Genomic DNA, 27,932 nt, shown 5'->3' on the forward strand with positions numbered 1-27,932 from the left:
GTGCATGCACATGCTAGGTTCGAGAGGAAGGTGTGAAGAAATTGAAGCTCACAATGACGGCGATGATGATGATGATGAAAGTTAGTGTAGGAGCAAGCAAGATCAGTTTACACGAAGAGGACAACCATAAAAGAGGGGAAATATGAAAGCGAAGATGGGTAACGATTGTCGTCTTGGGCCTTAATAATGTAACAATAGTTAGTTCTTATTGTTGTTTTGTGATTTGTTCTTTGTCCATCCCATCATGTAGCTGAGTGTATCATATATAGTGTACATTTATCATCTTTCTTGAATCAAGTTATCAAAATTCCATAATTTACTTTCTTCTCAATTATATCGTACATCAATGCCTGTCTATCATTTGCATGAAATCAATAGATCAATCAATCTCTTTCTCATTCTCAGGATTGTGATGGATGTGATTTATTTGTTTAAACCTATGTCCATCCCGTTGTAGGCAATGGGAGCGTACATCCACAGCTCATCCGAGCTCAATAACTGCTGCATTCAACATACATACACACACATATATGATTCTTGATCTTGGGAGCTAACTTGTTCTTTTACTATGTAGAATATTTTGGATTTAAAATCTGTTTTTTGTAAGCTACGCAAAGCAGAGCTCAAGCAAAAACAAAATTCATTTATCAAGTAATTGCGGTCACACTTCTTACCCATTGCTAAACAATAAATGAGTTGGTGTAATTCGAGAGAAATACCTTAATCTGAAGTTGCAGAAACTTGACATACTCGACGGCTTCTTCAAGCATTGTGCTGATATCAACCTGTCATCATCATCATCGTCATGGATGTAGCAGAAGTCTGCCAGTGAGTGCATTCAGAAGAAGTTAGTTAGTTAGTTAGTTACCTTGGTTCCATTGGGTACGAGGTTCTGCAAGATTTTCAATCTCTTGTTTATGCGCTCTCTTCTTTTCTGTTCGTTGTCAAGAGAGAGATATCATAACTCATACATATTAATATTTAGTACCAAAGGAAGACAACTGGTTACGCAAAGCAAACTTGATAAATGTAAATAATTAAGTAGCAGTACCCACCCGAGCATAGAGGCTTTGGGAATCTGTAGCTGAACCCCTAACTGCTCTTGTCTTCCCCTTTGAGCTCACTCCTCCCACTCCCACTCCCACTCCCGCTGCCAACTCATTCGATTCATCATCTAAACAACTCACATTCGTATTGCTGAGGTCTCTGCCATTGTCATTGTCGTCATTCTTTGCATCTTTCTTGGATCTTACACTTACACTTGTCTTGGCCTTGTGTAATTTCATTGGCATAAACTGCTAATAAGATCAAGAAGATGAAACATTCTTTACTTCATTATTATACTATTGATTGATAACATAACATACATAACATGTAGCAGGCCAGGCCAGGTCAGGTGGAAGGAAAGATGAACGGTGCATGGTTCATACTTACTTCTCGAGGGTGAGGATGGCTCTGTGATCGTTTCTTGGATACATCTAAAGGCCAACAACCTTTATCTTTCTTCAACGTTTCAGGAATGACATTGTGAAGCTCAAGCTGAAAGCTTTTCCCTTGAACAACATCTCCAGTCAGTTCCTCCGTAAGGAAATCGTCCTCTTCCACTAGGACATTACAGTTATCCATTAATGTAATGGAATTGTTATTAGTCTGCAGAGATTGGGGAGAAAGACAAGGGGAAAAGGTGCTGCTGCCCCCTCCACTATAGCAACTGATGTAAGTGTCAGTTTCACCTGATGAGCATCTATTATTTGCAGTTTCACCAACACCAACCATCCAAGGACAAAAAGTAGAGGAGAATGCAAAGTTAGAATTGCTCAAATGGGTTGGGAGTGAATAGTTACCAAGCAACAATTGTGCCATCAAATCAGCCTCTTCACCTTTGAAGCAATTGTTCCATTCCCCTTCAGGAGCAATTGTTCCTACAGTTTCCATGAAAGAATGCAAAACCAAAACCAAGAAAGAAATGTTAAAAAACAAAAAAGAAGCTCAACGTGCTGGATGGAGCTGGGGAATGAACAGACAGGGCAAGGGGGTAGTACTTATACTACTCAAAGAGAAAGGAATAAAAAACACACAAAGTCACAGATGGACAAAGGAATATTTCTATATTAGTACATTAATATATATACATATATTTTATGCAAGAGCAAGAGCGACCTTGTTCTACTTGTAATATCTTAAAAAAAGAAAAACACAGACATACAATGAGACCTACCCAACTCAAAGAAGACTAAGTTAATATGCATATGCTATGGGAGGTTGGCCCTTCGTATATTAAATATCAAATTAACCATAATCTATTTGATATCAAATTAACCATAATCTATTTGATAGTTGCTCATCACGCACGTCTCAATCATTGGTTAACTAACATCATGTCATCGGGCAGCTTAATCCAAAACTGGGATTCAGATTTAGCTAGCTAGGGAAGAGAGATGTGATCATACATAGATACCTACCTACCTGGCAAGCTGGAGAACGAACGTGGGGGTCAGTTTCAGAACTCTGTCTTTATTAAACAAATGAAGATAAATAATGATTGCCTGACATTCTTAAAAACTACCTGGGGACATGATTTCTCTTCCAACTTGCCCCTTCCTCAAACAAATCTATAGAAAAGGGATGCACAGGTGTTTGGTGAGTAACTGTAACAGATTCATTTTATTGAACTCCAGTCCATAGTCTGATTGATTACCAGAAAGACAAAATCTACTTTACATGACATCATTTATTCCAGCTGCAAAAACACTGGTGATGAATCACAAGAAATCCATCACAACACATTACATGACTAGAAGAATTCCAAACGGGTTCTGAAACAACTGCATAAAATTTTAATTTGTAGCTGCAAAGCAGATCATCAACACCACCATAAATCAAGTGTAAATAGAACTACATAGCATGTTTTTTAAGAACTCTAATTATCATTGTTGTAACAAAGTTGACAACAACAGGAGACCAAACCCAAAATCTCAGAAATTTGTAGTAGTGAACAGAAACAGGTTGGCGTGAGCTGTGAAATATCAGTATTTATTTACATTTGGAGGTAGGGGGTTGCCGCGTGTGTGCCTAAAGATGACAGTAAGTAATTATTTTATATATGTGGGTGTGGCCTTACAGAGAGAGACAGAGAGAGAGAGACAGAGAGAGAGAGAGAGGGGAGGGGGGGGGGGGCAATTCTTCATAGATATACATTTATAAAATGTGTAATATCTATGTCTGCTTGTCGGCCTTTTACCTCTTAGATTGATCTCTTCCCCAAAGACAAAATTAAAATCCTTATACATAGCGAAGATATAAAGATCATAATAATGCTACGACAAATTTTACTCTGAATCTGAATCTACATCTGATTATTGACTTCACAACATATATTGTGCCCTGTAATGTCAAATGTGGCTATATTAACAACCAAATTTACACTAAATATAAATGTCCCTCACCAACTCCCTCTGTTTTTCAATATCTCAGCTACCTACATAAGGTTTTCATGGTACAATTCGTCCTTACAAATTCAGAAACCAACAAGATACAATAAATCTATCCACTCAAAAACGAGCTTCCGAATCAGTAAAAATCACTCGCACGAAAACCTCGATTTTGCTGTTTCACACCACCATACCATTGGATGATTTGAAATGAAAAGCATCCTTAAATAAAAATATGATAGGGACGTTTCACGCCAAATTAGCGTAAATGTGAAATTCCGAAAGTAACAAAACTGGGTGCAGAGCAGAATATACTTCAGAGGTCGTGCAGATTGCAGAAGAAGTACCGCGAATTCCGGCGATGTGCCCGGTTCAAACACGCGTCGAATCTCCATCACACGGAGAGCTGATTCCCTTCCCCGCGAATCTCTTGTGTAAATTAAATCTTCAGGTTTAAATAGAAAATCCTTGTGGCGATCGCGTGCCCAATAATTCAAATTATATACTGTTATTTTTATTACTATCATTATTTGTTTATTATAAAATATAGTATTAGGATGTGTTTGTGATATAAATACGATATTATGAATGTAAAATTAATTTTAAATATAATATAAAAAATAAAAAATAAGTGTTTAATTTAATATTTTTAGATAAAAAAATGAAATAAAAAGTGTATTTAAAATTCAATCCCCAGTTGATAGCAAATAAAAATCTTCTATATAATTTATTTTTAAAATATGTATTTGTTATTAATTATTGTAAATTGTTAAAGTGCAAAAATATTTATTTTATTATATTTAGATATTTTATGAAAAATAAATAAATATTTTTATGGACAATTTGGATTAAAATCTTAATGATGTAAAAATGATATAAGTTCAGTATGTTCCAAAAGAAAATATTGCACTCTCTATTTTCTTTTATTGCACTCTCTATTTTTTATTTATGTTTATATTTGATTTCCTATTATTCATTTTATCCTTGAAATTATAATATAATGTAACAAATATTTTATGTACTCCGATTAATTTTATATAAATTTACATTATCTATTTTATATACTCAAATATTATCTCGTTGTACAAATAGAATTTTAGGGTAATATACCTCATATTTTGTATATACTTGGATCACTTACATAAATATCAATAAAAAATCAAAACAAAACCGAGATAAAAGCCAACGATCTCACGTTGTGAATGATTTAATTTCTTTGAAACCATCCCCTCCCCACTTAGCCCATCCCTACCGAAGCATTACGCGAAAAACATTGTTGCGAAACCTCTCCGCAAAAACCATCACCGCCGCTGGAAGTATTCCGTCACCGCGGAACATTTTAAATTCTTTCAAAATTTCAAAAAAACATAACATTGACCCATCATACCACGGAACATCTTAAATTATGCTCGAAATATAAAAACAAAATATAATCATAAGTATCTAACACGTACAAAAAACCTAAGGCTATGTTATTTGAAATATCCTCCAACTCTTGAAAGATACTTTGATGCTAACTAGATACGAGATCAAAGTGATTTATTTTCTATGAGTGGATATGAGTTCACAATCGGAGGAGGTTTTATGTTGTAAAAATCGACTAAGTAGACATGTGTAACGCGATCTTCTATAGAATTTGAATTTACCGCCTTAGATAGGACAGATGAGGAAGCTGAATAGCTTAAAAAACTCCTATAGGATATTCATGTTTGATAAAACTTATGCTCACAGTAACGATATATTGTGATAGCCTAACGGCAAGTGGAAAGGCACAACATGTGCTGTACAAAGGTAAGTCATGACATATTCATCGTCAGCATAATACCATGCGAGAATTAATCTCACGTGGGTAATCTCATTAGACTATGTAAAGTCTAAGGATAACTTTAACAAATCCACTAACTAAATGATTAAACCGAAATCAATTTATAAAGTTGCTACTAAGTGATATGAGTTCACGTTGCAACATTTGAAATACACGTCTTTCGTCATTTCTCGAGAGGAAAAGAGCAAACATTGAATGTTGATACTTCTGTCAGTGATGCACGCTAAACATTGAGCTTTTAATGAGTTATTACCGATCTTTAGGTAGAGTATAATAGGATATTCACAGGAGGCCACCTACGTAAGTGCGAAGTGGGGGGCCACTTCTAGTGAAGCACTTGTGAAAATAAGGGTGTGTTTGTTTGAGGGATTTGTTTGGATTTCCACTATTCATCCTATTTTTTCTTTCAAAAAACATCAAATCAAACACTTATTTTTTATTTTTTATATTATACTAAAAATTAATTTTACATTCAAAACATCACATTAACACCTATTTATATCACATCATACAACTATTCAAATTCAAAATTTTTACTATTCAAATCCCAACTCAAAATCCAAACCCTCAAACAAACACACCTATTTAAATGTGTTTTCCATAGCCCGAAATATAAACAAATGTGAGAACATACGAGATGTGAGATGATGTTATTTTTATAACATTGTCTAGGTGTACACCATGGTAGAATAGTTCGAGACAAAATTCACTAGTTTACCTGTATACCTGACAATATCGGAAAAAGAATGTTCATAGCCAAACATTACCTTGCCCTATGTGATAATATTTCTTTGATCAGAGTCATGTCCTTGTAAGCCAAAGATGAGCTATTTCCACTTATTTGAGAATTGTAATAATTCTTATTATGAGAATTCAAGAACTCAAACAGTAATTCAAGAAATCAAACCCTCATGTTTGCGCATATCACGTCACTATCTCCTAAATTTTTTATTTTTATTTTTTCTCTCTTGTGTATATATATACTTATGAATATATTATTATACTACATATATTTACAGTTATTATATATTATACACACTGTATACGTGCACCTATATATACATACATATCATAGGAGTACTATATAAAATATATATTCAAATATTTTAGTATAAACTTTAATAAAAATAAGTAATAATTATTAATTTTTGTCTTTTATAGTAAAAAAAATACAAAAAACTCATATACTTTTTATTAGAAAAGAAAAGAAAAAATTATAAAAAAAAATAAGTATTATAAATTTGAATGATGAAGAAGAAAATATTATATAATAAGTATTGTTATATTGTTTTAAAAAATAATAACTAATCTAAAAATATATACTATATTTTATTATATCATTATATTTAAAATTTTCTAATATTTTTTAATTCAAATTATCACATTAATCAATACATTTCACTTTAACTATCAATCAATATATTATTATTACAAAAATCAACTTACAATCAAATACTAATTCAAACATCTCAATTCAAAACAATTTAAATCCAATCAAAAAATTCAACCCAGTTTAAATTTCAACTTACAACAAAAAAACACCCTTAGTCTATTATCAAAATTAAATTATGACAGAGTGATAAAAAGATAAAATAAGCCCATAATTTGTTGGGCAGAGAACAGATAAATAAGCATAAATGCCTACACACTATTATTCACATATTTTTCTATTTCTCCTTAGGTCGATTATTCTATTTTCGCTCGGTTCGCCATATCTTTTGTTAGTAGTGTTGCTTCAAGAATATATAAATCATTTCACCTCTAGGAGCGATATGGATACACCGAAGTATTACTGGTTACATTACACTTTGTAGGAATAGATTTTTATTGACTCGGGTTTTTTTCCATTTCCCTGATTATCACCCTATTAGTTTTTTAATAAAAAAAATTAAGAATAAGGGAGACAGAGAATTTATTTATTTAGGATTTCAAATTTATTTTTACATTATTTATTGATAGTTATTTTTAAAAAATATCATAGGAAATAATTATCTATTTTTAATATATTATACTAAAAAAAATATTTTATATTCAAGATTATTCAAACAATTATTTATGTATAAAATATATAATTTTTAATCTAATTTTTTTTTATTATTTTAAAATTAGCTCAAAATTTTAACATATTTAGACAAAAGTTTTGAAACTTTTAGACTTTAAAAAATAGTAATTTTTTTGGAATTTGTTTGTTTAGTATTTTGTTTTGAATTTTTTAATATGAAATATAGAGAATTGGGTTGGAAAAAAAATTTGAGCGCACAAACGTAATGATATTTTATAACAGATTTCACTCAATTGTTTTTTTGGTTGACACAATTGCTAATGAATATTAGTATCTACTTATATTAATAATTCAATAAAAAAATATTATTTTTATATTAATTAGATAATTCTTTATATTTAATACAAAAAACACAAAAACACATTTATGTAAAAATATAATATGGCGTACCTAATATTTTAAAAAATAAATAAAAGTCCAAAAAAAACCTATCTAAATAGAACCCAAAAATGTGTGTTTCTTCGGGTTCTGTATGAGAAAATTTAATTTCAATTTTTTATATAAATTATATTTAATAAGATATTTTTTGAGATTAAAAAATATATATATATTTTTTAAACATAAGTGTATTCTTTTAGTAAAAAATATTTATATAATTTTTTTAAAAATATTAATAAATTAAAAATACTCGTTATTTTTATATTGTTTATATAATTTTTTAGACATCATATAAAAAATATTTATCGAAACTAAACGAAGAAGTATGATGAATTTTTAATAAAAAATCACATCGTTCAAAACCTATTTAAATTACGATGTATAGAAGGGAGGTGATCGGTAATCGCCTTAGGGCCCAATATTCACTCTAGTGAGGTGAGCAGAAGCCTGAATGAAGGCAGGTAGGCAGCCCAAATATTAATAAGTCAAGGGCTAATTGGTCATTACATCCTTCTCGATCCCACCCCGACCCTGACCCTGACCCAGTTCCCATTTTTCAGTTCAGCGTCCCACCAATATGTTTCAAGATCGAGTGAATGAGCGTGGAGCCTTTCTTTCTTTATGCGAATTTAAATTTGAATTTGAATTTGAACTGTTCGTCCGTCCGACTGCCCCACTAACAAATCTCTCCCTTTTGGAATCGCTAGTCATCCCACCAAGATCTCTGAGCCTGCGCCTAGATTTGTTGTCGTTTTCGGGATAATCATGTCGACGGCGCCACCAGCGATGGGGAGAGAGCTGTCGAATCCTCCCACGGACGGGATTTCCAACCTCCGTTTCTCCAACCACAGTGACCATCTTCTCGTCTCCTCTTGGGACAAGGTGATACGCTGTTTTGCCTTCACTTTAAGGATGCTTGATTTCTTCCTTCATTTGTTTTTGAGGGTTTCTAGGTTTTCTGTTTCTGTGTTTTATAGAGCGTTCGATTGTACGATGCTAGTGCCAATGCGCTTAGGGGAGAGTTCATGCACGGAGGGCCTGTGCTTGACTGTTGCTTTCACGATGACACCTCCGGTTTTAGTGCTTCTGCCGATCACACTGTTAGAAGGTGACCTCCTTTTCTTATTCCTCTACTTCGTTTTTCTTGTTTTTGTTTTTATTGGTTAACCACAACACATTTTTCCTTGCCAAACTTTCTGAATAATTATTCACTTGGTGAGGATATATTTAGCAATGTGTACTGAAGCTGCTGATTTTCTGCTGCTCCAGGCTTGTGTTCAACTACAATAGGGAGGATATTTTAGGGAGGCACGATGCACCCGTTCGTTGTGTTGAGTACTCTTATGCAACTGGTGAGAAGCTTCATTTTCAGCAGAAAATTCGTACCATTCTATAAATTTCACCATACTAGTTTTACATTTGGTTGATCATTTAATTGCCTGAGATTCTACTGCATTGTGATTTTTCTGTGTGCTTGTTACTTTGACACCGTTATACAGAAAAAGTTGAATTAATCCCTCTCATTTAGCCCCACTTGAAGCCAGATTTAACTAATCAATGCTACTAGTCTTAGATGAATGCTAGACCTCGCCCTAATAAAGGGTCATGGGCTTGTTTGCACCATTTGGCTTCTTTTGGGAGTGTCTCGATGCAGAAGTAGTCTTCTCACTTCTGTAATTTGATAGTATCAACTTTAAAGTGGATTGAGATTGTTTCCTTGCTAATGGTGACTTTTAAAGGCTCCGCTTCTGATATGACATGATAGCTTTTTATCAAATTGTGTTTTTCTAGGAGTTTTTATCCTGTTTGGAATATACACGCACATATATATATATATGTTTGTATGTGTGTGCACGTCCTTGTGTGTGAATTTGATTTTTGCTGTGTGGGAATATCTTCCTTTATCTTTGATCAATAACAATGTTCTGGTTCTGGATTCGGCACTTGACTGTAGTATTTTCTCTACTTTCAGACTAATCAACCTAACACATACAATTTCAAATTTTTTGTTACTCTGTTTCAGGGCAAGTTATCACTGGTAGTTGGGATAAAACGTTGAAGTGCTGGGACCCCAGAGGTGCAAGTGGTCAAGAGCGCTCTTTAGTTGGAACTTACACCCAACCCGAGCGTGTCTACTCATTGTCTCTTGTTGGAAATCGTTTGGTGGTTGCTACTGCTGGAAGACATGTAAATGTGTATGACCTGCGAAACATGTCTCAACCTGAACAAAGGAGGGAGTCTTCTTTGAAATACCAAACACGTTGTGTCCAATGTTATCCTAATGGCACAGGTGCTTCTTTCTTATGTTTCCTATTCAGTTTTCACTAACCTAAACCTAAACCTAAACCTAAACATTTGTTTAACTGAAAGCGGCAAAGGGTTCAAGGGGATACTTTTTTCCTTAGAAATAACTTGTCAACCAACCCTTTGGTGGCATCAACAAATTCTCCTGTTACAATTTGCAAATATTATACATCAGATATATGCTGCTCGACATTTTCCCAATCTTTTGGCTTAATCAACGATTATCTTTGACTTTTGTTGGGAATATCTTTCTCATAATCAATTGTATACATTTTTTTTTCTTATTGTTCATATTGTTTCCAGGTTATGCGCTTAGTTCTGTTGAAGGTCGTGTTGCAATGGAGTTCTTTGATCTCTCAGAGTCTGGCCAATCTAAAAAGTAAGTTTTAAATTTCAGTTCATGGTATTACTAGATATGTTGATTCTTACAAATTCTCTGCTAAATGATTATTATGCGGGAATGGCTTGGATTTGTAAGTATGTGCTGAGAACAGATTATCATTCTCTGAATCTGCAACTAATATAATACAAAGAAGAAAAGAAAAACCAGAATCCTATATATAATATTGATAGTAAAATGCTGAAGAAATGAAAGTACATTGAAATTATAACATGTTTCATTATTTTTGCTTGCATATCTTTCTACTAAACCCATACTTTTCCTGTGTAATGAATTTGTCATTTTTAGGTACGCATTTAAATGCCATCGGAAGTCAGAAGATGGAAGGGACATTGTCTACCCTGTAAATGCCATTGCCTTTCACCCAATGTAAGTACTGCCGCCGAGTTTGTTGTTTTCATTAATTTCTTTTATTTTATTTAAATAAACCATAAGATGGGAGTCTGTTAATCTTGCAAAACTTATTGCAATGTAGATATGGAACTTTTGCCACTGGAGGTTGCGACGGTTTTGTTAATGTGTGGGATGGAAACAATAAGAAGAGGCTGTATCAGGTAAAAGATTATGCTGTGAATTCTTTTGTTTGTTAGCTAGCAATTCATAGATGATAAATATATTGTACTGATGAATGAATTTGTCCTGCAAGTATGCGAAATACCCGACAAGTATTGCAGCATTGTCATTCAGCAGAGACGGCAGACTTTTGGCTGTGGCATCGAGCTATACATATGAAGAGGGAGATAAACCGTATGTAGCTTTGAACAAACAAGCACACATAGATATGAGTTATCAGTACATATATATATATATATATATATGGTAATTAAGTCATATTCGATGGTTGCAGGCATCATCCGGATGCCATATTCGTGCGCAGCGTGAACGAAGTGGAGGTTAAGCCCAAGCCCAGAGCACCAAATCCTGCTTCTTGATCTTCATCTTGATCTTGATCTCGACATTCCATGCCTTTGTCTGGTTCCTTCTGGTGTGGTGTAACCATCCATATACATATACAAAATATTAGGATTTCAAATATGGCTTGATTATCATCATTTTCTCCTATGATTATATATAGTGAGTGCCACAATCATCTCTCTGTCCTTTAGCTCTTTGATTTGAAATCGAACCACCTCTAAAATTGCTTCCTTATCTCTTTTCTTCCAAAGCAATATATATATATATATATATATATAAAGTATATTTATAGTAGATATTATCAATGCAGCATACACGAAGGCTGTGTTTGTTTTTGGATTAGATTTTAAATACACTATTTTAATTTATTTTTTCCTCTCAAAAATATTAAATTAAGCATTTATTTTTTATTTTTTATATTATACTAAAAATTAATTTTACATTCGAAATATTACGTCAATATCTATTTATATTATATTATACAATTATTTAAATTTAAAATTTTTACAATTCAAGTCTCAACTCAAAATTCAAACCTTCAAACAAACATACTCGATTAGTATTTTTTTTAATTATCTACTAATTACATCCCTCCTAAAATACAGTGTCTACGGTATTTGGGACGGAGGGAGTAATATCTAAAATGTTGTTGTCTGCTAGATATAATAATCATAATAAAAGTTGGGTGAGTTGTTCCGTAAGAGATAGTTCGATGATTTGTAATGAATTTGTAATCTAACATATAAGCAAAGAGCTATTTAAACATATTTTTGTCCAAAAAAAATAGCACTTCAATAACGTTCTGTATCGACATGGTGCTGATTAAATATATAACAACACACTTGTTCTTATTGAAAAAAACAGCACATAGCATGTGCGGTGTGAAATACGTGTGCTGATGTGAAAAATCAATATGGCCTCTACATGATTTAACATCTAATAGCCAATAATAAATAAGATTAAATTTGTAAGTTTTTTGAAAAATAGTTAATATTGAAATTATAGTAAAAACGCTGCTAAGAAAGAGCACAACATCATCTTATAGACACAAGACTAGAATTCTTTTTATTACTGCATTCGGTGATCTGATTATTTAATATTAGTGCTTTTAACCTATGTTCCAAAAGAAAAAAAAAAAAGTTGGATAAAGAAACAATTTAAGAAAATAATATGAATAATACAATAATTATATTATAAGAGCACATATTAATTATGAAAACAGATGGTAATAATATACTTCCTCTGTCCCGAAACTAACTGTCCATTTGCTTTTTGCACGCACTTGTGTAATATATTGTAAGTTGTAAGGGTATTTGTAATATTAGGTAGATAGTACAGTTACTAAAAAAGAAAGGAAATGAATATTTTATTATGGGACGAACTAAAATGGAAAAATGGATACTTTGTTATGGGACGGGAAGTATAAAAGAAACAATTTAATAACATGATACCAAAAACATTAATTATATCATGAAAGCATAATAATTATATTATAATATTAATTATGAAATAGCATTATAATAAAATATAAATATGATCGTCACCTTCATGTTTATGAGAAGGTCTGATGTAATTGGTACAGAAGGTGGGGTTATGGTTGAAAGATTATGTGGCGGTGCTAATGGGACATGGGTGAAGAGATTGCTATGACAATGGGATTAGGCCCGCAAAAATTAACCCGATTTGATAATTTGACCCGAATCTGATATGAAATAGTTGGGTTTGAGTTGATTTTTGACCCAATTAATAATTGGGTCAAATCCGTTTAACCCATTTAATTAAATGGGTCAGGTTAAGGTCCACATTTTCGACCCCAAAATAACTCGTCTAACCTGTTTAATTAATATTATTTTAAATTTAAATATATTTTTTAAATTTTATCAATATAATTCAATATTTATGACCAATTTTATAAAAATAAACAATAAAAAATAAAGAATTGTGTTGTGTACTATTATATAGTGTTTGTTAATTCAATTTTTGAATATCGGTTTCATGATATGAATAAATAATTTTTTGCTTTAATATGTATATATACTATGCATTTAAAAATTTTGTTAGTATAAATTGTAATTTTAAATTAAAATTTAAATATTTTAAATTTAAACGGATTATACGAGTAAGATTCAGGTTGACCCGATTAATAAAAAATCAGGTTAAGGTTGCAAATATCAACCTATTTAATTAAATGGGTAAGGTTCAGGTCAAGGGTTTTGTAACCTGTTTAAGCTGACCCGAACCTGAACTCGATCCGACCTAATCCGTTTGTCAACCCTAAATGGGATCTTACTGATAGTAATGACTTGATGGTCTTAAAAAAATAAAAACATGAGACAGATATTCAAGAAAATAATATGAAACACAATAACTATATCACAAAGTATAATTATTACAATACGAAAGCATAATTATTATTTCATCTGTCCCAAACATCGTGTAATTTTTGTATTTGATACAAGAATTTAGGTAGAAAATATTGAATATGATAATTTGAGATAATTTGGATATTAAATTATACGATTGGAGAGATAAATGATTATTTATTTTTTTTATTTAGGTGATGTGATAAGTTAAAAGTGAAATGCATATTAATATATATATAAATATTATTAATTATTTCTAAATTTAAAAAAATTCCAGTGAGTTTGAGACAAACAAATGTTGCAGGATTTAGAACGGAGGAACATTACAAAAATATAATATTAATTACAAAAAAATATAATGATAACATAAAGAGCACAAAAATTACTTCAAAATAGTACAATAATAATTTAAAAAAATAAAATAAAATAATAACAAAATTCAGAGTGCACACAAAAAATTTCAAATCAATGCCAAATCATTCTTGAAAATTTCACTCTATGTCACAAACTAATTTCCTTCTTCATTCTAACAAAAAAAGATAAAAGAAAACAAATTTATCAAACACAAAGAATGAACAAAGAAACCGCTTATGGCAACAAATCATTTCAAAGTAGAGGTAATAACAATCCAATCAGAGGCGGAACCAGACCGGGATGAAAGGGGGGCTAATTTTTCAAATTTTGAAACAATCATCATCTATTTGTTACCCAATAATTTTATCAATAAAATTATCATATTTTAAAAATCTTGCAAAATATCAATCTGCAGTGACAACTGCATATTACCGGATAAATTTTGTATTATATAAAATTGATAAATAGTAAAAATATTTATTAAAATAAATATCTCTTAAAAATATCATCTCCTATGTATTTGGTGGAGAATTTTTTGAAATTTTTTTTTAATTATTGTTTATTACTTTTTTATTCACATCTATTTTTATAGCATCAAACAAGTATTATGATATAATTTTTTTTTATTACTCAAAATTTAAATTTTCACATAAATACTCTATCAATTTTTAGCAATTTTTCTTTTGATTTATTTATTTTTTTATATTATATATTATAAAATAAAAAAAAATTAAAAATTAAAAAGGATGGGGTGGGGGACGAGGGCTGGAGCCTCCTTGCCCCCACATACATCCGCCTCTGAATCCAATCTACACGACCATGAGATGAATATAAAAAAATAAAAATAAAAAGGTTGTAGTTGCCAGCATATCAAGTTGAGAGTAATATTCTTCGAAGATATGGTTAGAATATTGAAAGAGATGATTTACGATTTTTCTCATTTTACTTATTTCCATCGTACAACTAAAAGATAATCCGACGGATTAAAGTTCAGCAGAGTAAGTGTCGTCCTCTCAAAAATATTCTTTAATAAAAATTGTTTTGGTGACTGTAACAATCTTTTATTAAGATATTAATCTCATAAAAAAAAATTTATTTTATTTTAAAATTAGCTATATTAAAATTTTTTCACTAAAACAATCTAATAAGTTTATACTATATATACACATGTATACTCTAAACTCTAAACCTTCGTCAACACAATGTCAAAAAGTCAAGATACACATGTAGGGTAAAATTTCTAACATTATTCTACATAGGGTGTGTTTTTTGGTCGACTCTAATGTATTTTCACTGTACAGTTACTGTAGATTCGGTCTACAATTGAATGTTTTTTCAAAAGTTGTTAGGCACCATCCCATCATTTCAAAATAAAAAATATATATTCAAGGTGTGTGTTTGTTTGGGTTGAGATTTTCTATTCGGGTTGAAATAATAAAAAAAAAAAAAGTTGAATTGAAATAGTGGTATAGGACGATATAAATGGTTATTGATATGATATTTTAATTTTTAAAATAATTTTTACCCATAGAAAATAAAAAAATAAGTATTTGATTTGATAATTAAAAAAAATATATATATAAGGAATAGTACAAATTTGCAAAATTTTTGATAAAATAACACTAACGTCATTATAAATTAAAAAATATATATATTTTTTAAAAAAATAATTTTAAATTTAATTTAATCATTTTTTTCATTATATATTATCATATTATTAATTTTGACAGAAATTGTCCCTAGATATAATCCACTAATCAATGTCTTTCCGTCAATTAAGAGGATAATTAGTTAGTGCCGTTGACGGAAAGAACACGTGCCTGACACGTGATTGTGTTAAAATATCCTAGTGTCACGGACCGCCTAGTTGTTCCTCGAACACTTTCCGTGCGGCCTAGCAACTTCCCGACACTTAGAGGTTGTTAGTACAGCCTTTCTTTGGACACTTCTAAGAATACTCAAGAACACGATCAAGAACACTCAACAATCGTAGAGAGAGGAAGTAGTGAGGGAAAGTAGATGTTTGTTGCTCTCAACTTGATGATTTACAAATGAACACTACCACATATTTATACAAGTTCATAATCTCCTAACTACCATCTACCAACCCCCACCAACCATCTCCCACCAACTATCCACCAACCCCCACCAACCATCTTCCACCAACTATCTACCAGCCATCTTTTACCAACCCTCACCAACCATCTCCCACCAACTATCTACCAACCCCTACCTACCATCTTTCACCAACTATCTACCAACCCCCAACAACTCCATACAAGTTCTAGTTTTATTTACAAAGTATCGGACTAGCCTCCGGGTTTTGGCTTCTTCTCTCGGTCATCTTCGGTCACGGATTTCGGTCCGTGACATTCTCCCCCACTTGATGAAGGCATTGTCCTCAATGCCTCGAATTCATGTACCAAGTCTTTGAATTGCCAATGTTTCTCATCCGGCTTCCATCTCGTCTTAGTCTCGGGCAAGCCTCTCCATCTCACCAAGTACTCCGTCGAGGGCGGATGTTTCTTGCGGCACCTTAGTCGATCCATCAATATTCCCTCAGCTATTTTGTCATACGTTGTCTGCATCCCGGGTGGTGCTCTTGTCGATATATTCCGATCTGGGTCCCGATCTTTCGTAGAGTCAGGCTCAAGAATACCAACATAGAATACCGGGTGGAGTTGGGACAAGCCCTCGGGTAGCTCCACCTTGTATTTTACCTTGCCTCCTTTCTTCATGATCGGGAACGGGCCTTCATATCGTCTCGTTGACCCTTTGTGCACTTCTCGTATACGCCCATGTTGATAGAATCGTACCAACGGTAAGTCTCTCTTTGGATATTTGAAACCCACGCTTTCGGTCCCCCTTCTTGCATCTTTGGGATCTCTCTGAATATAGCCGCATCACCTTTGCCCGACTCGGCCAACCCTTGGCAAAGTGGAACACCCATGGACTCGGTCCTTTGTACGTACTCACCAAGTCTCTCGAAGTCATTGGTTGGAAACCGGGCATGATCTCGAATGGGTTCTTCTCGGTACTCTCGTCTTTCTCCATAGTTGACTTGGGCACCTCCCATTCTATGACCGTCTTGACCTTCCCAGACTCCACTTGAATTCTTCCATCGGCCACGATGTATCCTGAGATTCCGACCTCGTCTATCTCAAACCCTCTCCGGACATAGAGTTGATTTTCTTGTATAACTCGCAACACATTCCGCAAGTGTCCAACATGGTCTACTACACTCCATCTCGTAGTGATTTCCGTCTTTAATTCATCGCCTTCTTGAATTGTCACCTTGTTCTGCATCCCGTGGTTATTACACTTGAGGAGACTCTTATCCTTCTCCAGTTGAAAGAACACTGGTGTACCTAAAGAGCTCTTTGACGGGACAATGAACTTTGCTTCCAAAGGTTTCCCAATTTGTTTCTCCAACTCGATTGTTTCGTCGAGCAACGCCCGCTGTGGTAGTCGAGATACTCGTTTTGCACTTTCCACCAAGTCGATGGCGGGGTCAACCGCTTGTCGAGGTGGTAACCCCTTCGGTAACACCTTTGGCATCACATCCTTGAATTCCTTCAGTAGTGTAATGGCCTCCTCGACCTCGTAACCAAGGAGGTTCTCGTTGCTAAAAATAGCCGCAAACGTTGGGTCTTCTTTCCTCAATCCTCTTTCGAGTTGCTTTGGTGTCAACTCCTTCTCCCGGTAAACAGTGATATCGCATGGCATGCTTCCATCCATAATAGTGTATTTGTCCTTGTGCGGTATCATTGCTAACTTGGTTTGCTCGACAAATCTCATGCCAAAGAACACCAAATAATCGTCAATAGGGGCAACATTGAAATTAACCATACCTTTCCAATCTCCGACTTGAATTGGTACGTCCTTTGCCACTCCCGTCAAACGTGTCCATGCACTATTTACTCCCTTGAATCGACCCTCCGTTGACACCCATTGCAACCCCAACTCGTGAGCTATTTCTTTGCTCATGTAATTCGCATTTGCCCCCGGGTCGAGTAAACACAAGTACGAGCGCCCATTGATGTCGACATTCATGTACATCCGTCCTTGATGTTTTACGCCATCACCCTCTGCTTTCATGCACGCCACTCGTTCTTCTATCGGGTTAGTGTCCTCGGTCACCGCGGCAATATTTGATCGGTTCGGACAATCCCTTGCAAAATGTTCTTTTGATTGACAAACAAAACAACCCTCATACCTCGATCCCGGTTTGAAGAAATCTCTCATTGCAGCCCTAGGTGCTTGACGTTCTCTTTCGAGTTGTGGGGCGAATCTTAGGGCATCTCCCCCACTTTTGTCCGGCCGTGGGGCGGATCTCGACGTATCTCCCCCACTTTTGTCCGATGTCATTCTCCACCCATCGTCTCTCCTGTATGGTTCCCTCCGTTGAAATTCAATCAATCGTGAAGCATATTTCATTGCTTCATTCACAGTTTCCGGGCACTTATCCACAACCCGCTCCTTGGCCCACGGCCTCAATCCTTCGGTAAACCTGAATAATGCTTCTTCTAGCGTCATCGATGGGATTTCGAGTAGTAAGTTGGCATATTCATCAATGTACTCTCTCAAATTTCCTTCCCGATGTGTCAACCAACGGATCTTGGCCCTCGCCTCAGTCTCGGCCCTCATTAGTTCGAATTCCGCCTTGAGTTCGGACTTAAACATTGCCCACATCGTGATCGCCTCACCATTTTGGGCTAGTTCACTCCTACGTCTCCACCAAATTAGTGCCGAGTCCTTCAAGAAACACGACCCCGTATGCACCTTGGCCGCATCTCCCACGACCCCTACCGCATTAAAGTAACGTTCCATGTCGAAAATAAACATATCAATTACCCGGCCTCTCCGAACTTCTAAGTAGTACTCCGGACGTGGCACCTCCACTCTAGGTGCGGCCGCTACTCCTCTGGTCATGCCACGAGCTTGCAATTCCGCAATTGCCGCTCTAAGTGTTGCAAGCTCCTCTTGCATCACGGACGGCTCCACCATAGCCGCCTCTTCTCGTCGGGCCAACTCGAGGCGACACACTGCCACCTCCTCCTTGAGCTTGGCCATCTCGGCACCAAGTGACCTCGTCACTTCCTTCGTCCCATCGCGACACTGTTCCAGTCCCTCTGCGAGAGACTTCGTCAAATCCTCACGCATCTCCTTCTCGACCTCATCGAGACGTTGATCGACCTCATCGATCCTTTCAGAATTCCTACCGAGGAAATCTTCCACACGCTCCAGCCTTGCATCAAAAGCGCTTATGACATCCACAGAAGGACAACGTTTGCACTTTCGGTGGTGCTTCCCTTCATTGACACCATCGTTGTTACCCTCGTTCATATTCGTCAAGTTGGACCCTTCACTAGTCATCCCTCACTGACTTCGGTTCGAACGAAGCTCTGATACCACTTGTCACGGACCGCCTAGTTGTTCCTCGAACACTTTCCGTGCGGCCTAGCAACTTCCCGACACTTAGAGGTTGCTAGTACAACCTTTCTTTGGACACTTCTAAGAACACTCAAGAACACTCAACAATCGTAGAGAGAGGAAGTAGTGAGGGAAAGTAGATGTTTATTGCTCTCAACTTGATGATTTACAAATGAGCACTACCACCTATTTATACAAGTTCATAATCTCCTAACTACCATCTACCAACCCCCATCAACCATCTCCCACCAACTATCCACCAACCCCCACCAACCATCTTCCACCAACTATCTACCAACCATTTTTTACCAACCCTCACCAACCATCTCCCACCAACTATCTACCAACCCCTACCTACCATCTTTCACCAACTATCTACCAACCCCCAACAACTCCATACAAGTTCTAGTTTTATTTACAAAGTATCGGACTAGCCTCCGAGTTTTGGCTTCTTCTCTCGGTCATCTTCGGTCACGGATTTCGGTCCGTGACACTAGACAGTCATTTCTAGCAATCCCGTTCAAGCCCTAGTAGCTCTCGTGCAATACCATCCCAAATCGAGTTCCATCAAAGGAGAAAATGACCGATTTTTGTCCCGATAACTTCGATAATGAGGTTGACGTTTTCATCTTGGACAAATTTCAAAGTCATTGGTTGAGGATATTCCCAGGTTGATGTATAAATGTGGACATGAACTGCCATTGGTTACTTCGTGGAGCACGAGTAATACGGGTAGGAGATATAAAGCTTGCTTCAATTACCCGATTCTTTTATTTTAGTTTTTAGAATTTTTTTTTTGAAATTTTCTTATTGAAGCTAGATTTTTTTTGGAATCGGCAGAATTTTTTATCCATTCGTAGAATGGTGTAAATTACTGTGGTGTATTCGAGTGGTGGAATGAAGAAGCCGTTTGAGATATAAGGATGTGATCATTACATTGGTTTGTAAAGTCCACCGGCTCGAAAATCTTCAAAAGAGAAAGAATGTTGTTGTTGTTGTTGTTGATGATGACGACGATGGTGATGAATTAACAAGACAAATACATGAATAATATGAATAAATTGGAGGAAGAAGTTAAAATGTTGCAACTCCAAAACAATAGACCTAGAGCCGTGCAAGTAAGTGTTGTTAAAGTGCATGATTATGCATGTTGTGTGTTCTGACTGTTGGATTTCAATGTGTTTCAAGCAATATTGTATTCTATCTATAACGCTTGAGTTGTTGTTTGATCCTAAGTTGTAGTGTCAGTGTATTGAGTTGATTTGATTTTGTTTGAAGCTTTGTTGTAGTTAAAGGAAGTTGGCTTTGATTTTTGTTGTTTCAACCTATGTTGTAGTTTAAGTGTATTGGATTGAGTTGTTTTAATCCAAGTCACTGTATAAGGGTTGCACGGCAACAGAGGCTAACATGTTGCTGCCTCAGGCAATTGTGCTGATGCAACCGAAAGACAAGAAAGTCGCATAAGATTAATGAAGGTGCCTGCACTAGCGGTGGCCATAGGAGAGGTTTTGTTATATTGGTCAACTTGGTTGCATTCTCGAAAGCTAAGGCTAACATGGGATGAATTTTTGCAAGCATTGTTGGCTATATTTGTAAGGATTTCGAGGGTAATCCTTCTGAACAATTGCAGACATTAAACTTGAAGTATCAGTGGATGACTACGTGATTTTATTTCTTCAATTGTCTAGCCAAGCTCTAGGTTTGACAGATGCGCACTATCTACGCTATTTCATGAAAGGTCTAGATCCGATTCGAAGTTAGCTCATTCTTCTTTGGCCCAGGGACTTAGAGACGACCATGGAGTTTTCTAGACATTGAGGATAAACTTCAGTTGCGAGCCAATGGACTATGTTTACGATGCAAGAAACCATATACTCCAAGACATGAATGCCCCCCTCTTCCCCCCCCAAAAAAAAATTGTGAGTCATGATAGTTGAAGAAGGAAAAGAAGTTTTAGACCTTCAAAAATTCGAATATTATGTACCAACGAGATAGGAAATTCGGATGGAAGAACCAGAAGATGCATTGATAGAAGACCGAATCTTAGCGTTTTTCTCTATAGAGGGCTTCTCGAGTCCATGGACTATGTGGCTGGATGGAGTTTTGTGAGGAAAGAATGTAAAAATATTAATTGATAGCGGCGTTAGTTTGATAGTGGCGCTAGTCACAATTTTATAACTTCTTCCTCAATATCCACTCTACAACTACTACATGATCGTACAAAAAAGTTTGTAGTTCAATTAAGGGATGGACAAAGACAGGAATTCGAAGCTTTATCCATGATACTCGAGGTAACAACGGATTGTTTTGTGTTTCCCCTCAAGGGTGTAGATATTATTTTTGGTGCACCTTGGTTAGCCGCATTGGGTGAGGTTCAAACTAATTAGGGAGCTCTAACTATATCCTTTGAGTAGAAGGGTGCCAAGTAGTGTAGGTGGGTGATGGTACCCTCTCTCGTAATTCAATCATCTGAAAAACATTGGATCAAGCCCATGATAAACGAGAACAAGAAGAAGATCAAAGTTTGCTTAAGTGGGTGAAACAATCGAACAATGAAACAACTTGGCTAAGCGCAACTTATTTCCATTTCCGATACTTCAACCTTGGGGACAAGGTTGATTTGAAAAGGGATGATATTGATAGAGAGGAAGATCGAAAAAAGTATGAAGTTAAGATTAAAAAAAAAGTGAAGCCTCGACCGCTGCTTAGATATGGATGATGGGATTGCTTAGGCTTATTTGTTTTTTCTATTAAAATGTTATATTTTGAGTTGAACTTACTCCTTAGTTTTTAGGCAGTCTTATTGTATTTTTAGCAAGGAGGGATTACTAGAAGTATTTAAGGAGATTATTTAGGGTTTGAAAAATATAATTCTTGATCTTGAAAATAAAGAAGTTGGTGACTTTTGAGCAAACAGTTGTTTACATTTGATTGATTATTCTTTTGGAAAATGATTGATTTCATTTGATTATTCTATTAACGTTGTCTTATTCTAGCAACTTTGTATGCCATTTTAGTGTTTGTTTGGATGCATTTTATGTGCCATTTGGGTGTCTTTGTACATTTGGACACTTGTTTGGAGCTTCAAATTTTCTTCATTTATATAAGAACTTGCACTATTGTAATCATTAAATATCCAAGGGTGTGTTCGTTTGTAGAATTTTGTCAAAATTCTACTATTTATCCAAAAATTTTCCCCCAAAAAATCAAATCAAACACTTATTTTTTATTTTTTATATTATACTAAAAATCAATTTTACATTAAAAACATCACATCAACACCTATTTATATCACATCATACAACTATTCAAATTCAAAATTTTTACTATTCAAATTCCAATCCAAAATCCAAACCCCCAAACTACCACACCCTTAAGTAACTTTATTATCACTCTGTAATTTTTTATTTTTTTGGCTTTCTAAGTAAATCATGTGTACTTTTCTTGTTTTGTCCTATTTCTTATGCATCAATAATTTTTTGATTCGCATCCGCATTTTCAACACTTTTTATGAGCAAAAACATCATAAAACAATGCTCTCTGAGTTTCACTTTAAATGATACATTTGATTTGAGATATGATATTTAAGATAATAATATTAAATTAGTTAATAATAAATTATGATTATTTTATTATCTTCTCTGCTCCACTAAAAGTGTCCGTGTTACCTTGGACACAAAAGTTTGTTTGTTTGAGGGTTTGAATTTTGAGTTGGGATTTGAATAGTAAAAATTTGAATTTGAATAGTTGTATGATGTGATGTAAATAGGTGTTGATGTGATGTTTTGAATGTAAAATTGATTTTTAGTATAATATAAAAACATAAAAAATAGATGTTTGATTTGATAAAGTCATATATAAAAGAGTTTTGATTGAGTCTCGTAATATATTTTGAAGTAGTAAATCTTACTGGACATACTAAAATGAAAATTGAACTAATGGAGTATAGTGATAAAATGGTAGATATGGAGAAGCTTGTTTTTATTTGAATGCAGAGTTTCAGTAAATACTCAGTCCTGACCTTGAATCTGCATTCAACGACTCTGCAACCAATTTGTATAATTTCCATATTTTTTGAATTCTTGATTGCTCTAATCAAGAATTGTGAAAAAGAGATTAAATTGATGGTGTTCTATAAAGTCCAACTATAAAAGAATGGGATTCTGTTCAAACCTGAAATGAATTCATAAGCAAGTGCAGGGCATTCTTAGTTCATCAAATCCCAGCTTCTTTGCATGTGTGCTGATATAGGAGCATTCAACTTGATACTCGCACCCTGCATATTATTGACCTGCTGTGAAATATCGGGAAGGATAATCTCCTTACAGTGAAGATGTAGACGAAATTGTTTATCACATATACTGCCACTCTCCGACTCGAGCCCATCGGGCCACTTCCCTCCTCTAACTTTGGATGCTTTGCCTTCTGAGTAGAATGTGTGCCCCAGTTTTCTGTGTGATTTCCACCCGTACTTGTAGTCACCAACTATTGGTGTTCCGAGTACTTCAGCACAGTGAACACGAAGCTGTTTGATGCCACATTGAAAAATGAATCTCAATTCTTAAGCTTGAATCAATAAGAGTTCTAAATAATATCCATATTAATGCATTTCTATATTGTTCATCATTATCCTAACCTGGTGCTTTCTTCCGGTGTGTGGAAACAATTCCAGCCACGTGAAACCTGTAATTAGCTGAATCATTGAGAACAGGGGACTGGGTACTCTTGATTTTATATAAGTGGAAATAGAAGATTAAATAGTTTGTAAAACATAGGCACAGCTGAATTTCCTTCAAGCTTTAAGTAATGATCTACAGAAAAATGAATGGAAGTCTTGGGCGAAATCCAATAAGATTTTCACTTGTGCAACTAATATCATTTCTAGAGGGTCAGAACAGGTCACGCAATCGATGTTCGATTCTACTCCAAGTCTAGACTATGAGTAATTGGTTGAATGTAAAGAAAGTCAACAGCTCAAATTCATAAAAGCTCATGAGTTTCTTGTTTACTTTACTCGGTATTGAGTTCTGCACTGAGACTATACCAAGTGATCTCAATTTAGCTCCATTATTTATACCCTAAATCAGCTCCTGCTCCAACTCAAACTGATATTTCATGTGCTTGGCTCAAGCTAGAACACAAAACATTGTTATTCCTGATCGGGCTCAATCATTTTGCACTTAGAGCTGTGCTCAATTCAATCCGCTTACCAATAATAACTTACTCTAGATAAATTAATACAAGTTTTTAAAGATAAGCTTCCAGACTAACCATGTGGTGAAGATGATATCACTCGATACTCTGTAACAGCTAGCTGCGCTGATGTTTTATGGGAATAGTCAGCTGTGGTAATTCTCTCAGACTTTCCATCACCAACTACCACCTGCATATTAAAGATTGAAATATGATGCAAAGGGATGGGGTCAGCTGCATAATAACATAATCTTTAATATGCCTAGTATAACATTATATAAACCCAGATATTTATTGCATCCAAATAATATTGTCCGGTTGTTCAGTTTACAATTGTTTTAAAACTATTTAATACTATTTAATATCTCAATTTCCCTCCAAAAATATTACATCCCACATTATTTTTATCCATGTAAAACATCACATCCAACCACTATATTTAACCTAAAAAACACCAAAACACAAAACACACACCGAAAAGAAGGCCAACACATTTTCTTTCCAGTTATTATTTTAAGCTAGTGCAATGTGTGATTAAAGTCCAAAGAATAATTTGGTTTTGTAAGAAAAAGCGGAATATTTAGATCTATAGAGCAATTGCATTTCCAAAACACGCAGGAATGAATATGATTACATTAATTGTCATAAATTGATCATAACATCATTTGATAAAACTTTTTGGATACAAATACTATACATATGCCTCGAAATATTAAGGCATTACTATCATAAAGTTCAAATTATTGACATTTCCATATAACTATATGTATAAATATAATAGTTTTGTCGATGAGTTATTAGTTAATGCACTGTTAAAATACACATTATCTACATAATTAACTTCAAAGTTATCTTATCCTGCCAAACCATCCTCATACAAAGAGCTAGGACTTATATGGAACATAGACCATAAAAAAGACTTATATGGACCACAGTAAATTAGAGACATATCAAGCAACCCATGAGCTTTTGGCAAAGGATTAATTAGATAATCAATTTACTTATATTGAGGAAATGCCAACAAGGGTTGAATGATAAAATTCACCTTCGCTAATGGCATGGAGATTACTCCTTCTTTCCTTCTAGGAGATCCAATAACCAGAGCCAAATACCTCTTTTGCAGGATTTCTTTGGTGTCAGGAATCTGAAAGACAGGAAATTATGATCCCAGTGGGCTTGAACTTTGAAGCATACCATTGATAGATGAATTGTAATGGACTAATTGAACAACAGTAATATAATCTTTAACACATTCATGGAATATAAATTACTATATAGTATACACAAACATCTAACAAGAGAAAGTAGGAAAACTACAGACATCAATAGATGCTTCAGATGTTTTATTGCGGAAAATGGAGTGCAGGATGGTAGCACTCTGCTGTGTCCTTCCCATGACTAATACGCCGCTGCTGTCTCTATCAAGCCTGTGCACCTAAGAACCAGCTTGTTAGCTACAACATATGGGTCATTTACTAAATAAGGATATGGGAATTATATATAATTAAGGAACAACTCTAAAAATTCTTTTTCTGCCTAAAACTTAAGTTGGAAAGGAAAAGGAACAACTTGTTGGGGGAAATAATTGAAAACTGAATTTTTATTTCATATTCCAAAATTATAATAACAATAATAACAACAATATTAATAAATGAGCAGAACTGGTAAAACTTATTACCAGGCGAGGAGATTCTGCATAGTCATATCTCAAGTAGTTGGAAGCTAACTCGTCTAAACTCTTATTTATTCCAAGGCCACCCTGCAAAAATAATACTCTGTACAATGTGAAAGCAGACACTTTCCAAATTCTCAGATTGGAGAACTGGACACCTTTATATACCTGCACAGGCATTCCAGGTGGTTTGTTGATGACAATTATGGCCGGATCCTGAAATATTGCAGCTAGATAATTAGCCTATTAGTACTAAGACATGACATATTACTTACAGCAGAAACAGTGGTAGCTAGCTGCATGGGAACCAAACAACAATTTTTTTGGACCTCAGTACCTTATACAACTCAAGGCTACGGACATACTTCATTTCCTTCTCATCGGAACTACCCTGTTTTTCTTCTGTTAACGAAGCAAATTTTCCATCAACAGATTTAGGAAGGAAGATTCTATCACCAACATCTATAAGATCTTTAGCTCCTACCTTAAAACAGCATAACAAATACCATACAATTAGTGGTTTGCCCAGGTGAACAGCTTAGGAAAACAAGAACATGCACAACTTCCATTTTCATAGAAATGTGGGAACTTTTACCCTTCTTGGTCGTTGTTCTTTAGCTTCAGTCTTGGAACATTCTTTTCGAACCTGAAGAAAAATACAGAGAACAACAATATCCATTCAGCATACACTTGTGGATGTGCTGACGCAACCTTTCGCTTGAAAGTCATATTGCTATTCTTAGTTCAAAGAATGTATGAGCTCTCAAACAATACTTGCTCTTGTTTTAGAAAATCACTAGCGATGCAAAAACAACAGAAATTGGTAATCTCTCTACTGTCAGTCTTTACCATATCACGCTAATTACTTTATCACTCTATTTAATCCATTTCCTAATACCTGAGGTTTAAGCAACTCACTTCCGAATGCACAACCAAAAGAACAAAAATCACTCACAATAAATAATATTTTCGGCAGGATTCATTTGCAAGCGACTATTATGCAGTAGTTATGGCTAACGATGACTCTATCCCGTGGCAGTGAAACGGACCTGTCTTAAGCGGAAAAGCTTCTGGACAAAACTCCTGGGAAATTGAGGACAGCACTTGAGAATCCATTTAAGCACCGTCGTATTCGAGTTAACTGACGTGCCCAAAATTTTTTTTTCGATTAAGTAGCCGTCGAAGGCTGGATCGAACGGAGGCAATATTAGCCACCGGTCGTGATTGTACTCTTTTCTACTGATCTCTCCCTCGTCGGCGTTAGACATCAAATGGCAATACTTTCTTTCAAAAGTGGAAGTTCCTTTGAAGGTGGTCGCGGCGGCGCTCTGCCGCCATTGACGAATCACTTCTCGGAGGACAATCCGCTCCATCATGACTGGATGGGTTTGGTTGAACGGCGGAAGGACAGGAAAGGGATTTTAACAGAAGGAAAAGGGTAAGGGAAAGGGAAGGGGTGGGAAAATGTGTTGTTTGGCGGCCATCGCAACTAACGCACTGTATTACTAATTTTTTTTTTTTAATGAATTTATTTAAAATTTTATATTTTTAATTTTTATATAACAAATATATTTATATGTATATATATTTTTTTATTTTTTA

The 27,932-nt window shown here is 34.8% G+C and overlaps 4 protein-coding genes across 11 annotated transcripts; 1 reads left to right on the top strand and 3 right to left on the bottom strand.

Annotated features, from left to right (window-relative positions):
* Window positions 1-227: 227 nt before the first annotated feature.
* Window positions 228-3,848, bottom strand: LOC127252610 (transcription factor bHLH139-like). Of its 8 annotated transcripts, XM_051276861.1 has the most exons (8): window positions 3,779-3,834; window positions 2,567-2,612; window positions 1,845-1,922; window positions 1,435-1,733; window positions 1,056-1,298; window positions 869-934; window positions 720-785; window positions 228-501 (listed from the first exon to the last, which is right to left on the bottom strand). In XM_051276861.1, exons 1-8 carry the CDS (start codon window positions 3,824-3,826, stop codon window positions 424-426), a joined length of 924 nt encoding a protein of 307 aa, XP_051132818.1. In that variant the 5' UTR covers window positions 3,827-3,834; the 3' UTR covers window positions 228-423. The 8 variants fall into 8 exon arrangements, with proteins under 8 accessions (XP_051132818.1, XP_051132814.1, XP_051132813.1 ...); XM_051276857.1 differs by having other exon boundaries at window positions 1,056-1,295; window positions 1,435-1,922; XM_051276856.1 differs by having other exon boundaries at window positions 228-498; window positions 1,435-1,922.
* Window positions 3,849-8,274: 4,426 nt separating this feature from the next.
* On the top strand, window positions 8,275-11,496 carry LOC127252547 (mitotic checkpoint protein BUB3.2). Its single transcript, XM_051276764.1, has 9 exons — window positions 8,275-8,578; window positions 8,674-8,804; window positions 8,966-9,048; window positions 9,720-9,986; window positions 10,304-10,379; window positions 10,689-10,769; window positions 10,876-10,954; window positions 11,047-11,147; window positions 11,248-11,496. The coding sequence occupies exons 1-9, from the start codon at window positions 8,462-8,464 to the stop codon at window positions 11,330-11,332; spliced, it is 1,020 nt and encodes a 339-aa protein (XP_051132721.1). The 5' UTR covers window positions 8,275-8,461; the 3' UTR covers window positions 11,333-11,496.
* Window positions 11,497-16,786: 5,290 nt separating this feature from the next.
* LOC127252395 (uncharacterized) lies at window positions 16,787-19,408 on the bottom strand. The gene has a single exon (XM_051276550.1). It carries the CDS (start codon window positions 19,406-19,408, stop codon window positions 16,787-16,789), a length of 2,622 nt encoding a protein of 873 aa, XP_051132507.1.
* Window positions 19,409-23,397: 3,989 nt separating this feature from the next.
* LOC127252301 (RNA pseudouridine synthase 4, mitochondrial) lies at window positions 23,398-27,802 on the bottom strand. The gene is made up of 10 exons (XM_051276406.1): window positions 27,380-27,802; window positions 26,926-26,976; window positions 26,668-26,814; window positions 26,499-26,546; window positions 26,337-26,417; window positions 25,980-26,093; window positions 25,704-25,802; window positions 24,737-24,848; window positions 24,102-24,148; window positions 23,398-23,990 (listed from the first exon to the last, which is right to left on the bottom strand). Exons 1-10 carry the CDS (start codon window positions 27,704-27,706, stop codon window positions 23,673-23,675), a joined length of 1,344 nt encoding a protein of 447 aa, XP_051132363.1. The 5' UTR covers window positions 27,707-27,802; the 3' UTR covers window positions 23,398-23,672.
* Window positions 27,803-27,932: the final 130 nt, after the last annotated feature.

This window comes from Andrographis paniculata, unplaced genomic scaffold (genome assembly GCF_009805555.1).
Source record: "Andrographis paniculata isolate CXL003 unplaced genomic scaffold, ASM980555v1 Contig46END, whole genome shotgun sequence".
In the NCBI taxonomy this organism is placed as follows: domain Eukaryota; kingdom Viridiplantae; phylum Streptophyta; class Magnoliopsida; order Lamiales; family Acanthaceae; genus Andrographis; species Andrographis paniculata.